The sequence below is a fragment of the Danio aesculapii genome, chromosome 10 (assembly GCF_903798145.1).
Source record: "Danio aesculapii chromosome 10, fDanAes4.1, whole genome shotgun sequence".
Classification (NCBI taxonomy): domain Eukaryota; kingdom Metazoa; phylum Chordata; class Actinopteri; order Cypriniformes; family Danionidae; genus Danio; species Danio aesculapii.
In genome coordinates, this window is record NC_079444.1 from 21216015 (window position 1) to 21233736 (window position 17722).

The following is a 17722-nucleotide window of genomic DNA, read 5'->3' on the forward strand; positions in this document are numbered from 1 at the left end:
GACACAAGAAAATTAATGTTTTCCATCATGACTACGCATAGTTTTGAAGCCTCGGATATTAAACTAGGCCTTAAACATGCTTGCCGCTGAATATGTGGGTTGAACAATTTAAACATAATTGGTGCGCTGGTTTCTCCAAAACTGCACACTTCTGTTTCGGGTATGTAGATAAAGAGTGGCAGATCCTATTAGGACTTGTATTTTGATGGGGTCAGAAGTTGAGTTTGCTCGTTGACATCTCAGCATAAGAGCAAGGCCGTCTTGGGGCTGTCGAGGGGCTTGACTGACAAGCCTCTGACGATGAATGCTGGATTTGAAGAATTGATTTAGTTGTATCTTCTTGTTTGTTTGTGCCAGGATGTGATGCATGATTGAGTCACTGACAGCTCAAAACCAGAGAATTAGAGCAGCTTGTCATGGCTGCAGGACTGTTCCTTTATTTCCTGCCATCATCCTTCCGCATGCCCTGATGATTTCCAATGCAAATTACCATCATGATACGCTTGCAGTAAGTGATATTAACAGTAGGTTTATAAAAGTAAAGCTCTAGCAAGTCTGCCCCCAGGCATCTTCACTGCAGCGACATGTATCATGGTCAAATATGAAACCGCGTTTTCTCTTGCTAGTTTGTAACTTGCATTATGTATGAATGAAGCGTCTGAATAATGAAACTTGATTGTAAGTGTAACAACACACCACTGCAAGGCTGTTAAGGTGTGAATGCATGTGTGAATGTATACCTTCCTAATGGAGCTTAATGGATTGTGTTTGGCTCTCGACCACTTTAATGGGCCGAGATTTCTGTCTGAGAGACCTTTGTCCTTGTTTCACTCTGCAGATGAAACTTTCCTACTGACCCAGAGGCGAGACATAGACCATTGTCCACTAAAACTGAATCCCATTGGATTCAGAAAGTCAAAAGCTATTTTTGGGGCTGAAAATAGTTAAGTGGCTGACATTTTCTTTCTTCTGACAAGAATGACTTATACTGGTATTATTCAGAATATTCAGCATTCTAGGTTCTTGGTTAACTTACTTATTCTAAGCCCAGATGCAGTACAAATCTGATACATGGAAATACATTCACTGGCCACTTTATTAGGTACACCTGTCCAACTGCTCGTTAACACAAATTTCTAATCAGCCAATCACATGGCAGCAACTCAATGCATTTAGACATGTAGACATGGTTAAGAAGATCCGCTGCAGTTTAAACCCGAGCATCAGAATGGAGAAAAAAAGGTGATTTAAGTGACATTGAACAAGGCATGGTTGCCAGACGGGCTGGTCTGAGTATTTCAGAAAACTGCTGATCTACTGGGATTTTTATGCACAACCATCTCTAGGGTTCACAGAGAATGGTCAAAAAAAGAGAAAATATCCAGTAACCGGCAATTCTGTGAGCACAAATGCCTTGATGTCAGAGGACAATGGCCAGACTGGTTTGAGCTGATAGAAAGGCAACAGTAACTCAAATAAACACTCGATATAGCCGAGAAGACCACAACGGGTGCCACTTTTGTCAGCTAAGAACAGAAAACTGAGGTTACAATTCGCACAGGCTCACCAATTTGGACAATAGAAGATTGGAAAAAATGTTGCCAGGTCTGATGAGTCTCGATTTCTGCTGGGACATTAGGATGGTAGGGTCAGAAGTTGGCATTAACAACATGAAAGTATGCATCCATCCTGCCTTTTTATAAATGATTTAGGCTGAAGGTGGTCGTGTAATGGTGTGGGGGATATTTTCTTGGCATACTTTTGGCACATTAGTACCAATTGAGCATCATGTCAATGCCACAGCCTACTTGAGTATTGTTGCTGACCATATCCATCCCTTTATGACCACAGTGTACCCATCTTCCAGCAGGATAACACGCCATCTCAATCCTCTCAGACTGGTTGAACATAACAATGAGTTCACTGTACTCAAACTGCCACCACAGTTGCCAGATCTCAGTCCAATAGAGCATCTTTGGAATGTGGTGGAATATGTTATATGTTCCACATATGTTATTAAATATATGTTATTAAACATACATGTTATGATATATTTTTATATTATATATCATCATATATAATTAACATATATGTTATTAAATATAGTTTACTTATTAAATCAAATATATTCAATGTAATTAAATATATTTTTGTAATATTTTTAAATATATCTTGCATATATTACATATATTTTGTATTTGTGAAATCCAAATATGAACCTGTATATCATATGTGTCATTTGCATATATTTCTATGTGCGAGTTACCAGCTATTGGGTTTCCTTTTGCTTGCTGGAATGAAAGATTGTTAGCGGAGATGACAAAACAAGATCTGCTCAGTCTGTCAAATCTGAAAATGATATTAAAGAAATGAAAATATATGAGACTGAAGGCATTTTCTGTCTTCAGAGATTGTTTGCCTTTTTATTTATAGTGTCTTCAATTTTAATATCATCAGTGCTTCCAAATAAGCCTCGACAAATGCAGAGAGGTGGCTCAGTTCTCCATGGCAACCCATTGAACAGAGAAATGCGCATCAGAGTTATCATGCAAAGCCCATGACAAGACAATTACATCAGCAAAGTTGATTTTTCATCACACTGAGAGGATGAGCCACTTCATTACTGCCACCTTAGAAATCTGATTGGCCTTGTTGGCCTTTGAATGAGCAAAATAACAACTTGTATTTGCATAGTGAAAGATAATGCGAGCAGAAGGAAGGAAGAAAGAACAGACAAAAGAAAAACATGAAGCAAGGGTACACTATAAAAAAGTAATTATATTTTATCTATCAAGACGTCTTTGTGCAAGGATATTTAAATTTCTTTCTGCATTGGAACACTGACAATATTCTAGAAACTGTTTCCCAAACTAGTCTAAAAACCTTACTATCACAATCCATTTCCTATTGTACAAGCAAGGAGAGTGGAAAAATGAAAATTCTGTCATTTACTCACCCTGTTTCAAAGCTGATACTACATAAACAATGTTGAATACAAAAGAAGATATTGTGATAACTTTAAACCAAACTGAACAACTAGTTGTAATGATGGGTTTAAATGCATCGAATATGTCTCTCACTTCAGAATGTCATTAGTTCTCACTACAAAAATCAGTGTCTGGGTCTCAAGAAATAAGCTTAAATCATACGTGTCAACACTGGGATCTGAAAATAAAGGATTAAAAACAAAAGACTGTTTCATTGACAATAAACAGTTGAAACGGTCAGTAATATGGTTTTATTATTATTTATTTATTTATTTATTTATTTATTTATTTATTATTATTATTATTATTATCAACAAAGTATAGAATAAATAGTATACATTAGAAAAATCTGCAAATAAATTAGCAAAGAGTTGAGCCTATTCAAATTAATAGCTATTATAACAAAATTGAATCAAGTTATCAAATCTCATTAACTTTTTCTTCACTGTATAACTTAAACATTCTGATTAAAGAGCAGCGAATAAATCTCTCATTGTTTACATGGACACCAATAATCCGGCAATATTCTGATTAAGAGTCTACAATGTAAACAGCTAACTTCGAATAATTTAATCCGATTAAAGTCATAATCAAAATAAACAGAAATGGAATTAAGATATGCCGATTTTAGTCGCATTATTGAAGTGCAGTACAGACATGTAAACACCTTAATCAAACTATTAATGTCATGTAGGACTTTCGCTGCATTTTGTGACAGGATATTTCATACACACACAGGTGTTTTACACTATTCTCTGCACCTACTGAGTCAGTGAAGAACCATAGACACCTGCATCGCCAAATGCGGAGGTTTTTTCCCATATGGCTTGCGGAATCGAATTCCATTAAAACAACACACTCCATTTAGCAGTTCCTTGCATCCAATATGTTGTTTATCATGGAGGCATGTTCCTGAATGAAAGTGAAACACCCGAAATTACATTAAACTCCAGAGGAAATGTTGATAGCACGATGATGCAAAGACGTTAATCGAATTGTGCTATAACATGCAAATCGGGATCATGAAAGGAACATTTAAAAATTAACTCATGTAAACACCTTAATCATATTATTGTCTTATTCAGATTAAGGTAAAAAATTTGATTACTGATGTCCATGTAGTCGCTTCAATTTTTCGTTTGATTACATTAAATAACAGACGTGTCACTTTAAAAATGCACAGATCTGTAATGAAAGCATTCGATTGCTTTCCTAACGTTTTATGCACATTTAAGACAAAATGTGTTGTGTTTAAAAGAAAACCCACCAAGATCGACATGTTTAAATGTTATTATAATAATAATAATAATAATAATAATAATAATAATAATAATTATTATTATTATTATTATTATTATTATTAAGTGTATATGTCTGTTCAAACACGCACCCAAAACCCAGAGTGTGAACTTTCGCTCCACTTCTAATCACGTGTACAGAATCCGTTTGGGAAACAGCATCTATTTATCACCATGGAGCGCATCTGACAGTCACACACTGCTACATGAACTGACTGTTTTGAGGATTGCATAGGAGGGGCAACGTTAACAGAAAGGAAGGGAATCCCGGCTTTTAATTTAATTAACAGTGTTTTAATGCCTAAAAAAATGAACGCACAGAACAGATTCACGTTTAAGAGCAAGGGGCGTCCCCTGGTGGTTCGGCAGTATGGGTTGCGTATAGGGAGGATTGGCTCTTTAATGTTTATTGCCACCCTTTATAGAAAGATTAAAAATATGAGAGAAATACAGGAAAATACCTTTACTGGATGATAGTGGGATAGAACTGTAAAATACGGGAGAATCTTGGGAAAAACGGGAGGCTTGACAGGTATGGCTTAAATAGTACAAAGATACACCAAAATATTGCTATGATTAGTACAGTCAATATGTTTTGGGTGTATTTTGTTTAGTTAACACACACATATTATATAGGTTTGTGCTCATTTCTTCAATCAATATAGACTGTTTAACACATTAAGATAATTAACACAATTGAAGCAGTCTTGTTTTTTTCATCTCCTGACCCTACTATATTTTTCGCACTGTGAACACAGCAGGTTCAGATATAATCCATTAATAACAGCATGTGTAGATGATACTGAAACATCAAAACTTACGTTTTTAAAGACATAGTTCATTTCAAAATGCAAATGCAACCCTTGAGAAAACAAGATATTTTGAACTATTGAATTCATTCATTAACCCCCAACCCCCACCCTGCATATTTTGTATGTCTCTCTTACTTGACACATAAGGATCAGTTCATGGATCTCTCTGTTAATGAACTGATGATCTGAATTAGGTGTATTAAGTAAGGAAGACATACAAAATGTGCAGGGCAGGGGGGCCCGAGGACTGGAATTGAGAACCACTGCTTTAACCAAACAGTAAATATTTGACTCATTTTGATTAGCAAAACCAAGTATTGTTACTTAGCTTTTGAGAACCTAAATATAAATAACTCAACACTCTGCATTTTATATAATTAAATAAACTATATTTTAAACTATATATAACAGTTTACATTTACCTGTGCAAAGGAAAACAAGTAAAACCACTCATATGGGATAAAGGAAAGCCAAAAGAAAGAGAATCATCTAAGAGTTACAGCAGCAGGAGAGAAATGGCATAGCACATTATTGAGAGAAGCACTGGTGCTAAGCTGCTTATTGATAAAAGCACTAATCTGCCTGGCGGAAGGTAAAGGAGGCTGGAATGAGTAGTGATAAAATATTTGAGCTAAAGGCAATGCCATCAGGAAGCTGAGCCTCTACATAGCTTTACCTAAAGGAGCTTCTCATTTTTTATTAAGTGCGATCCTGACCATTGCCGGCTCACAGAATGCTTTCCTGTCAGCGGTAAAATGAGACAGGGCCACAGAATACAACTGCCACAGCCTTTCATCTCCTCAGGCAAACAGCTAGTGATATGGGAAGAAATGTCACTCTCTACAGACCTGCCATGATTATTATATAATGGCCTGATAGTGATTATTATGTGCTTTAAATCCCAAAACCCATATTACCTTGGAAATTTGAAGCTAATGCAGAAATGCCATATAACATCTTTGTACTGCACATCACAATACTATGATACACAGGTTGGCTGGGCTCCAAAAGATTAATGAAAAGTGGACTAATGAGCGCCATTATTTGTTTGACATTTTTTCATAATTGTGTCAGCCCAGCCTATCTATATTCATTCTTATCGTAGTTGCTTTCTGTTCTCATATCATAAGCAAGAATGTAATATGATGAAATCAGAGATGCTGTGCCTCTGGCGCAGCGAAAAAAAAATGACACTGCTTCATAAACACCCATGTAGAAAAATGCTTCCAAGACAACATTCGCATAAATCAAGCTCCTTGTGGTTGTGAGCAGAAATATATTTGGGGGGAAATGAATCTGACTGTGAACACTTGCATATTACCATAATCATTATCATTATTGTCATCCTTGTCTTCGACAACACTATCATTAGTCGCACATCTGTGTGCCGCTGTGGTGCGCAGCGCTTCACTGTCGAACAGCTCAACAACATCAGCCGTCTCCTGCCAGCCAAGCACCTCCCGGGTAGGGGCCGTAATCCCTCTTAACAGGTAATCATTGGGATGTTAGATCAAAATCACCGACAACGAGTACAGGGACCAGACCAGAGGCACGAAGATTTACACAGGCCCTTCCCCAACTCCAAGCCCAACTTTCTGAAAGAGTTTGTGTCCTTTTTGAGATGAAGCGAGAGGGAGGGAGAGACAGAGAGGGATGATCCAATTCTACTGTGTCAGTTCTGCAGGGCCCATCCCAGTGTGCTTGTCAAGATCATGAGAATCGATTAGCCCAGACTCAAAATGTCATGTCGGTCTCATTTATTTGAAGTAGAGATCCAACAGAGTGGTGATATCTAGTGAATCATTTTGGCAGAGGAACCGGCTTGAACATACTAAAATTGGTTGTTGGCCAAAATGTGGTTTGACTACAAAACGGTCGAGAAAGGACTGTAAAAAACTGTCCTTCGTGGTTATACCATCTTATCGGCACTGGACAAGATTACTCATTTGGAATATGTCTGCCCAGTGCACTAAATCCCTGAGCACTTGTCCAGGTCAATCGATCCTGTAGTGTCAGCCAAGACCAGACAGTCCATAAGTGCCTGCAGAGACTTGTTAGTCCCAGAGAGACCACTCTGTACAAACAAGGATGCATATTTGACCCTCCCTGTTGTCTTTATGGCATCTGCCATGTTGACACAAGCATACCAGCTGTAGCTGCAATGGAATTTCATCTTATTGTGCTAATTTCCCTTAAGTATGAGTGCTCTCCGCAGAATATCATTGCAAAGTATTTCTTGATAATTGCTTAGTTGTTCGCTCCTGCAGGCTGAGGAAAGGGAGGGTGCCTTGAATTCTGGAATCTCTGTAAGTGCAGCAGTTGTCTTCACGCTGAGCATGAGCCTGTGAGGCCTTCGCACCTGACAGTAGATTGGTCCACCGAGAGGGAGCTGAGTGCCGGCAGTATTGTGCTCTAATGAGGAGCAGTCTGAGAGTATTATGGGCTGTATTCACTGAGGGGAGATCTGAGAGGTGGGCGCCAGGTTTGAGGTTTACGGCTGCATTCTGCTATGGATATTAGCCAGAGCTGGGTTGAGCAGATGCTCAAATCTGGGATTCTGGGGAAGGGCCTTGAGGCAGTCTCAATAAATGCAGGGCTGCCTCACATAGAGAATATGTGAAAAGGAGATGAACCATACAAAGAGAAGGTACTGAATATCTTGGTGCCGGGGCTGATTTATGGCCACGTTGAATTCGTTATATAGGGTGCATAATTTACTAAAGTGAAAAGGGAAAGCGGGGGAAAAATTGAAGAATTCTCTGTGGAAAGGCAACATTTTTGATGGCAGATCCTCTTATCTTAAAGCTTTGCTTGACAGAATACGAGGCGTGTGTGGTAGATATGAAGATATAGAGATGGAGAGGAGATAGCAGGAAAAGGCTTGGCTTAGAGCTATTTTTCAGCCACAATGCTTTTCTAGCTGGCACTGCACTGACGTATTTTTGCTATCCCCTAGATGGACAAAGCCTACTCACAAAATAAGGATGAGCAGAATCTTATTAATCTTATATCATGTTATGTGAAATTTTATACTATGCTCTCTGTATTGCATAAGAAAATCAGCTAAAATGGTTTAGTGAATTGCATGTTAAGCATGATATTTCAGAACGACTGACTGCAAATAATAACAGCTGAGCCACTAGCATCAGTTTGGATCAGAAGCTGTATGTTTTAAACTTGTTACATTTAAACAATATGTTTTCCCATTCCTTTCAAAAAAATGTATAAACAAAAATATATACATATAATATTGAGCAAAAAACTAAATAAAATTAACATGGAAAATCTAAATTTATATTTTCTTATAGAAAAATCTAAAAAGAATTAACATGTTTCATATAAATAAATTATAGAGAGTAACTTTGAGCAATAGATTGAATAATCACATTCCAAATAACTTTTCCAGCCTTTGAAATGTTTTTAGCCTTCTATCCTGCGCCTACTTTATCCCAAAGGTCTTAAGGAAGCAGAGTAAAGGTATAGATTTTTACAGGCTATGATGATTATCTGTAGGCACTATATACCCCTGGAAAATTTAATTATTCATACCCCTGGCAAATTCTGACTTAAAGTTACTTTTATTCGACCAGCAAGTTACCGGAAATGACACTGGCTTCTCCCAAAAGATAATATGATGTACAAGAGGCATCATTGTGGGGAAAAAACTCAGCTTTTTTTTTTTTTACATTTGAACAGAATGTAGCATGTTAAAAAATAAATAATGGAATCATGTATACCCTTTTAAATAATCAATAGAAAGAAACTACTGGCTTTAACAGCAATCAACACTTCCTATAATTGCTAACCAGCTTTTTGCATGTGTCCAGTGTAGGGCTTGGGATTATACTTGACCAGGAGCCGCAGTTCAGAACATCAGGCCATGTTGAGTCATTGGAGTTTTTCATCTTAATGGAGCAAATGTTTATCATTTACATGTTAAGGCCTGTGACTGTGTGAGCATATCAAGAGAGTTTAAAGAATTTAGGCTCTAGGAATTGCATCATTTCAAAAATATTTTATAAAATTGTTTATACAATGAAGATGCTATGTAGTGCTATTTTACATTTAATGATTCAATTTCTGTACCTGAATTCTTACGAAATAGAGCAATTTAAGTCATCTGGTGAAATTGTATTCATATTGCAATATATATCGCAGAAAAACAATGTCTAATTTCTAATTTTCTATAGCATTGAGCTCTAACTCTTTTAGGTTGGAGGGTCTCCTTGCCATAACCATGATCTTTAGCTTCCTCCACAGATTCTCAATTGGATTTAAGTCAGGACTCTGGCTGGTCCACTGCAAAACATTAATGTCTAATAACCATTACTTCACCACTTTTGCTCTGTGGTTTGGGTCATTGTCAGGTTGAAATGTCCACTGGTGCCCAAGGCCAAGCTTCTCTGCATACTGCCTAATGTTGTTGTTAAGAATTTTTATGTATTGCTACTTTTTCATGGTGCCGTTTACTGTGATTAGGTTCCCTGAGAATCAATAGACACCTGAAAGTAAAACCATAAACCAGAACCGTACTGCTCTTAAAGTGACAGCATGTAATATTCCTGCTGCCAACTGTTTTTATCATAATGCAAATAAAGGAAAAAATCCCTCACTGCTCTTGACTAAAGAACTTTTGTAGCTATAATTAAAGCTTTTTTTATTTTTTCTTACAGTGAAGATACTTAAAGCACACTTTCAGTATTTACAGTGAGGAAAATAACTGTATATATACAGTTGAAGTCAGAATTAATAACCCTCCTGAATTATTAGCGGCCCTTTTCCCCCCAATTTTTGTTTAATGGAAAGATTTTTTTTTCAGCCCATTTCTAAACAATAGATTTAATAACTCATTTCTAATAACTTTTATATTTGCAATGTTAACAATGCATAATATTTTACTACATATTTTTAAAGATACAAGCATTGAGCTTAAAGTGCAATTTAAAGGCTTAATTAGGTTAATTAGGCAAGTCATCGTATAACAGTAGTTTCTTCTGCAGACAAACAAAAACTTAGATTGCTTAAGGGGGCTAATAATAATGACCTTAAAATAGGTTTTAAAATATTTAAACTTGCTTTTATTGTACCCGAAATAAAACAAATAAGACTTTCTCCAGAATACAAAAAATTATAGGAAACACTGCGGAAAAACTCCTTGCTCTTTTAAACATATCCTTTTGACTTCAACTGTATATTGTTTTGAATAATCGTGATTACAATTATGACCAAAAATAATCGTGATTATGATTTTTCCCATAATCAAGCAGCCCTAATATGTATATGATGCAAATTATATATAAATATCTATGCAAAAAAAACTACATTCTCGTTTTTATGTGCTTGTATGTATTACACACATATCTTATGCAAAAACAAACTTTTATTTTGGAATATGACTTGTTGAAATCATTCTTTGCGCAGCACTCTGAATTTCACAGAATTATGCTTGAAATAAAAAATTTCTGCCTCTTCAGTAAAAATGCAAAGTCATTCCTACTTAAAAATATAGGTCCTGTTTCCACCTGGTATGAACATCACAGTTTCTAAATGGTACCATACATTAATGTATATCAAAATGCATCGTCAGTGACCACTTACAGTATGTTCGTTTTTATTGAGATATTACCTTTTATTCACACACTACTGTGATAAAACTACTACTAAATGATCAAACAAATTATTTATGTCTTACAAGCATATTAGAAAAAAGTTCATTAAAAGATGATGCCGATGGCAATTGAGTATTTGGCATTTTCTCTTACAACACATCCCATATCCGTTAGGTGTTAGGTGTTAGGTCTATGTGAATAGTTGGTGGCCTTCTGTCACTGTTCGAATTAATTCAACCACATGAGCATTTGCAAATGTCTTTTGATTACCACTGAAATGGTTCAAATGTAAAAGCCCAAACCCCATTTGACCCTGTTTAGTCCTGTATAAAGCATATCCGCTTGTGATCGGATGTACAAAAACCATCTTAATACCACATTTAAATGGTGTCATAAATGCTAAATCTTTGCCAGATTACACACATTTAGTATGAGGGTTTTTGGAGTGTTCTTCTGTCACACTGGCTCTTGTGAGGTGCAGAGATGTGTTTTACTAATTAAAGGCCACCCCAAAATCCAACCAGAATCCCTGCCTCCCAATCCTCCTCCCTCCAGTTGCAGATGAAGGGCAGCCCATGGTGAAGGGAAGAGGGGGGTTATCTTCTTCTAATAAGGCATTTTAATTGTATGGATTTAATTTAAGCACAGATTTACAGCTTCACAAGCTCTCATCACGCCCATTTAAAAATAACTAGGAAGGTCTCTCCCTTGATCCCTGTCTGCACGCTAATGTCTCTCACACACGGCCAATCCTGCGAGAGAGAAACACATCACAAAATAGGTGTCAGATCTTTGCCATGACCAAGCTAATTATCAGCACTGTACTTGATGAGCCCATGCAATCCCCTCGATAACTGTCACACAGTCTAACACATTTGGAGGTTATAGAGAGAGAGAGTTTTGGGAAGATCCATGAACTGTGAAAGACACGCACAAACACACCACACAGCAACACATTCAGACAAATCTCTCCTCACAGAGTCAGGCCATGCCACTGTGGATTGAGCATTGAAGTTTTTTTTTCACACCTCAGGATAAGTCTTTCGAACAAACAAACTCCTCTTAATGAGTTTTTTACGGACCAAGAAGGAAAGCAGTGAAGCCAGTCATCACGCTCAATCCTCACTGGCAATAAACGGCAAACAAGGCCACTGTGTTTACACTCATCAGAGCTTAAACTGGGAGAGCTTGAGCCAAGGCTGTCACACGCACCTGAGCACATTGCCACACACGGTGAGTCATCGGTGAGCGTATTACCATTCACTCTGTCACGCTTCACTCTCCACATCTGTCACTCAGTTTGGCTGAGATTTAAATTTTTTATTTTGGTCAATCTGTTAAGCCTGATGTGGGGTTGGGATGGGATGGGATGGAGGGGTTCCCTTACGAGTTCACATCTGCTAAAACATGTCACATGAGTCAACATCTGTCCCTTGCTTATCAGTCAACTCTCACAGATACAAATATCCATTTATGTAATGCATGTCATCGAGTGGAATCTGATCAGACTTACGGAAACCAGTCAACACACAGGAACCTCTGCCCACATGCACACAAATGGATTACAAGAGTGAATGAAGAAGCCTGGAAATACACACACACACACACACACACACACCAACAATACACCACGCTTTCCATAGCTGGAGTCTATTGTCACTTCCATGCCATATGCTGTCCATCACCGTGTGGGAGCTGCCGTGGGTAACTGTTCTCCCCAGTCAGTGAGTCTGCGAGGCCTGCACTCACCCTGACTGTCATCTAGCATCTGCTGGGTTTATCAAACACCAGACTGGTACTGACGGAGTCAGGACCCATTTGACCTTGCTTTCTGTCTAAAACCTTAGCCCGGTAAATTTTACTACCACTTTCAATGGAGATTACACTCAAACGATAGTTTATTAAATTTTTCCTCAATCCACACATTTTATATTGCTTTATATTTGACCCCTCTTGGATTTGATCTGAAATTCATTCATTCATTTTCAGATTAGTCCCTTTATTTATCTGGGATTGCCACAGCGGAATGAACTGCCAACTTATCTAGCATATGTTTTACGCAGTGGATGCCCTTCTAGCTGCAACCCATTACCAGGAAACATCCATACATGCCTACATACATACCCTAGAGCCAATTTAGTCAATTCACCTATACCACATGTCTTTGGGCTGTGGGGTCAACCGGATCACCTGGAGGAAACCCTTGCAAACACAAGGAGAACATGCAAACTCCACTCAGAAATGCCAACTGGCCCAGCCGGGACTCGAACCAGTGACCTTCTTGCTGTGAGGCAACAGTGCTAGCCACCATGTCACCCCTGATCTGAAATTAAAATGTTTAATTAGCATTTAAATTGGTCAGACTGCATTGGCATCTGAGTGTAAGAAAATGACTTTGGAGTTCAGTTCAGTCAGGCCTTGACCGAATAGATTAGATTGCATGAAAAGCTCTACCAAATGCACCTTACACTCTACCTACACAGAAATAATGAGACACCTTAGTCTGCTGCACCTACTGTCACCTAAAAAATACAATGAAATCAGTTCATAACTGGACCTTTGAAACTCTCTAAACACACTGTAAATTGAAGTGTATTTTCAGAAACTGAACAAGTGGCCAGAGAATACATAAAGGGAACATGATGCAATACCAGAGCCATATTTGACATCTTTCAAAGAGACAGATTTGGGGATGCCAAGAAAGTCTTTTCTGTGTTATGTGCGAGCAATTCAGCCACAACATACTTATAAAAATGAAGAGAACAATATTTAACATAAATGTAACAAACTATTCATTTAGCACCACCTACTATTTTAGCATAACTACAATTTGTTATTGCAAGCAAACCCCATTTTGTTCCAGCACTGCATTGAATATAAAATCAAAAATAAAGATTGGTACCGTTTTTGTGCTGTATTTTGGTTGATTGGTCTTGTAGCTGTAATCCGAGTACTGGTCTGAGCCGGTGGAGTTGTCATCCCCGCCTGTTCCCACAAAGGTATTGGCAGCAGGGAGCTCCTGGACAGCCTGATGCTTTTGGGAGGCAGATGGGGACTGGGCCTGGAGCTGGATGGAGGGCAATGGGGAATTGGAACGATAGTGCCTGCCCAGGTCAGGGCTTCCAGGCGGATATGTCAGAGGCAAATGGATTCTGGGGCTGTCGTTGACCCCATCAAGGTTAAATTTTAGACTTTTTTGAAGGCTGACTTCTTCATCCTCTCCAAGAGGTTTAGGTGACTTTGGTGGCTTCCCTTTTTTACCCTTTCTCCCCTTGCCACTTTTTGGCCCTTGCTTGGGGGCATACAGATCTTTGGTCTCCTTCTTGCCAGCCTGATAGCCACTCTTAGTCTCTCTTTGAAGGCGATGTCTGATGAAGACCACAACAATGATCACGGTGACAACTCCTGCCACTCCAGCTAAACTGCCATACACAATGTTACTTCTTTGGGCAGCCAAACCATAATCTGGGTCCCCTGCAATGTCCATGTCCAGTGGGGTGTACAAACTATGCCCAACAAGAGCCTCCACATGACTTACATTAGCTATAGTTTCATTTACATAAATGTGTACCAAGGCAATGGCATGGCGGGATGGCTTGCCCCTGTCACTGACTTTTATGACCAGTCGATGCAGACCACTATGTTTGCGTGTTAATTCCTTGGTTAGTGTGATCTCTCCATTAGATGGTGAGATGTAAAAAAGGTCATGTGGATTTCCTCCAGCAATACTGTATACTAGTTCAGCATTGGAACCAGAATCAATGTCCTCTGCTTCAACGACTTCAACAACACTGTCTGGAGCAGCCATGGGAGACAGACGTATGAAGGATGAGTTCGATGGTTTGGTCACAACTGGTGCATTGTCATTTTCATCAAGGACATTGATGGTCACTCCAACGTAAGATGACCTGGGAGGGTCTCCTCCATCTACAGCTTTTAACCGGAATGTGTAACTGCTCTCCTTCTCTCTGTCAAATGAGATGCTGGACAGAATAGTGCCAGTACCATTCTGAATCACAAATTTGCCCACATCCGGTTCCACAGAAAGTTGCACTTGAGCATTCTCACCTTCGTCCATGTCCTGTACTGTTACCATGCCAACAGGGCTAAGGGGTGGCATATTCTCCAAGACTGAAAAGCTGTAGCCACTCAGCATGAACTTGGGGTCATTATCATTCCGATCAAGTACTTTGATTACAACTGTGGCAGTACCTCTGTGACTGGGAACCCCTTTGTCAGCTGCAGTAACACGGAACTCATAGCGGTCCTTGTGCTCACGATCGAGAGGGCTCCGAGCACGTACTTCTCCTGAGTTGGGGTCAATTTCAAAAAGGCCCCTTGTTGAAGAGTCTGCAATAATGCTGTAGACCAGCTCTGCATTAGTTCCACTGTCTGCATCTGAGGCGACTACATCTACCACCTTTTCTCCTGGTTGGTTTTCCTCAGCAAACTCTACTTCAAATAGGGTGGGTGAGAAAATAGGGGAGTTGTCATTTGTGTCAGTCACTTGGACTTTCAGCGAGTTGGTGCTGGATAGAGCTGGATTGCCTGAATCCACTGCTACTATTTCCACCCGGTAATCCCGAACTCTTTCATAGTCCAGTGGTGTTGTGGTCTGCAGAAAGTACTTTCTCTTGTTGTCAACTGATGAATCACTGGCTGGTCGAAGCTGGAAAGGAACATCCCCTGCAACCACACAGGTCACCACTGCATTCTCTCCCTCGTCCTTGTCTGAAACTTGCACCAATGCCACTGCAGTTCCAACTGGCATATCCTCTGAAATATTTGCTACACCATCACTATGGGTCACAAGACCGATTCCTCGAATCTCCACTGCTGGTGCATTGTCATTCTGGTCTGTCACATCAATAGAAACGTAAGTTTTAGAACTTTTTGGTGAAGGGCCTTTATCTCGTGCAACTACATAAAACTTCAAATTGTTGATCTCCTCACGATCCAAAGGTCCTTTGACATATATGATGCCTGATGAGCGATCTATCCGAAGCAGTTTAGGCACAGGATCAATGGCCTGATGTAATGTGTATTCAATTTCACCATTAGGACCCAAGTCTGAATCATTAGCCTTTACCTGTAATAGAAAATATAGAAGTTACTACAACAGAATTAAATAAATTAAAAATACCAAGAATACAACATACAAATATAGGCCGAAACTGCAAAACAAGATTAATTGGGCATTAAATACTGGGCATTTGAACACAGTGATCTATTTATAGCATTAAACTGGGAACACAGTCAAAGTATTGCATAACAGGATTTCTGGGGCATAGGATATCTATAGAGAGTGGGGTTCCTTAAAAACGAATTTTACAGGCTGTCTAAATGATTTTTGCAATCGAACTATTTCAAATTTATCTTTAAAAGACGTATAGTGATTTATCTACTTTTTTCTTTTTTATAATTGTGTTTGTGATGATCAAAATGGATTATTGTAATGATTAATGTAAGTGAATTTTGTAAGTCAGGCCCTGCTACACTGATGTAAGGCATCAAAGTGAAGAACAGACAGCTGGGAGGTTGGGACAGCAGCGCTCATTAAAATTTCACACTCCAACATGATGCAATAGACAATTTATGTTGCCTTGTTCAGATCTAAAGGTTGACTTAGCATGTTTTCCATTTTACCTGTAACACAGAGTGTCCAATCGGGCTGTTCTCTGCAACCTCTGCTTCATAGGAGGATTTTTCAAATTTTGGTGCATTGTCGTTGGCATCAGCTATGACAACCCTCAGCAAGGCACTGCTGTAGCGAGGTGGATTTCCTCCATCCACAGCTTTGATGGTGAGGTCATATGAGTCTTTCAGCTCTCGATCAAGGCTTCCCAACACTATGAGTTGAGGCAATTTTTCACCTCGATCCTCTGCCACTTGCAGACCAAAGAGTGCTACTGCCTCTGGTCCTGCTGTTAAGGTGTAGTCAGCTACTCCATTCCTCTCTGTATCTTTATCAGTGGCCAGTGGAATTGAGAAGAGTGCCCCCATGTGGGTGTTCTCTGGAACTGAGAGAGTAAGGACAGGTGAGGGGAACTGTGGTGTGTTATCATTGATATCCTGTACTTCGATCCTTCCCTCTATCAGCCTTGGACTCTGATTTTGAATAAGGTCTGTGACGGACACCTCAAACTCCAGAAAGCATGGTTTGCCTTTATTACGACAATCCTTCAGTGTTTCTCTGTCTATGGGAATCTCGGTGGTAAAGATATCTCCAGTTTTGCCATCCACCCGCAGATAGGGAGTGCCCACCTCCAGTTTGTACAGGTGTCCAGTGTCTGGTAGGCCTTGGTCTGCTGCCAGGCTGCCAATCAGTGTGCTCGGAGGCTGTTCTTCATGAACGCGGTATAGAATACCACCAACTGCACCACTCAGCAAGTCCAGTAACAGTCCCCACAGCAGAAACAACACCACAGGGAGATCCATGGGCCCTCAGAGAGGTAACACCTCAGTCTGCAAAACAGTGTGAAAAACATGTTAAATCATAAACAAGTTTGTCATTCAGTCCTCATTTCAACAAACGCAGAAAAAACAAACTTTCTTTTTATTTACTTTACTAGAGAGGGACTAGCCAAGGGTGAAACAGAATTCACAATGCACACACTGTTTTGTGTACACACTTTGAGCACTAAATCCAAGGCTAAGAGTTGTAAAAGCTCTCCGGAAAATGCCTCTTCCCCCGACACCACTAAAAGCCTCCTCTCTCATTATCTTACATTATTTATAATCCTCATTTTTGAGCAGACGATTACTTGTATGTAAAGAAAAGGGGGAAAAAGACCAACCACACAAATGTCTTTACAAAAGGTGTTGGAAACAATGATGATGTTTTCAGCTTCAGCTAGTGAATTAGCAGCATAAGTGCTACGAAAACTGCTGCTTCTTTTAAATCTGTAAGTTAAATCATGCCTATTAATACCACACAGGAAAATGTTAATTATCACCCTTTTGAGTGCCTGTCCAAGCTAAGCTGCTTTTGAAAATTAATGATTTAGAACACGTAA

The 17722-nt window shown here is 39.1% G+C and overlaps 1 protein-coding gene across 1 annotated transcript in view; it reads right to left on the bottom strand.

The window, feature by feature from the left end:
- The window catches only part of pcdh1a (protocadherin 1a), a 134414-nt gene that overhangs the window by 111652 nt on the left and 5040 nt on the right, over positions 1–17722 (bottom strand). The window contains exons 2-3 of the mRNA XM_056467013.1: positions 16353–17171; positions 13609–15795 (exon numbers count right to left, since the gene is read on the bottom strand). Coding sequence (XP_056322988.1) covers positions 13609–15795; positions 16353–17144 — 2979 coding nt within the window. The 5' untranslated portion in view covers positions 17145–17171. The remainder of the gene's footprint in view (positions 1–13608; positions 15796–16352; positions 17172–17722) is intronic.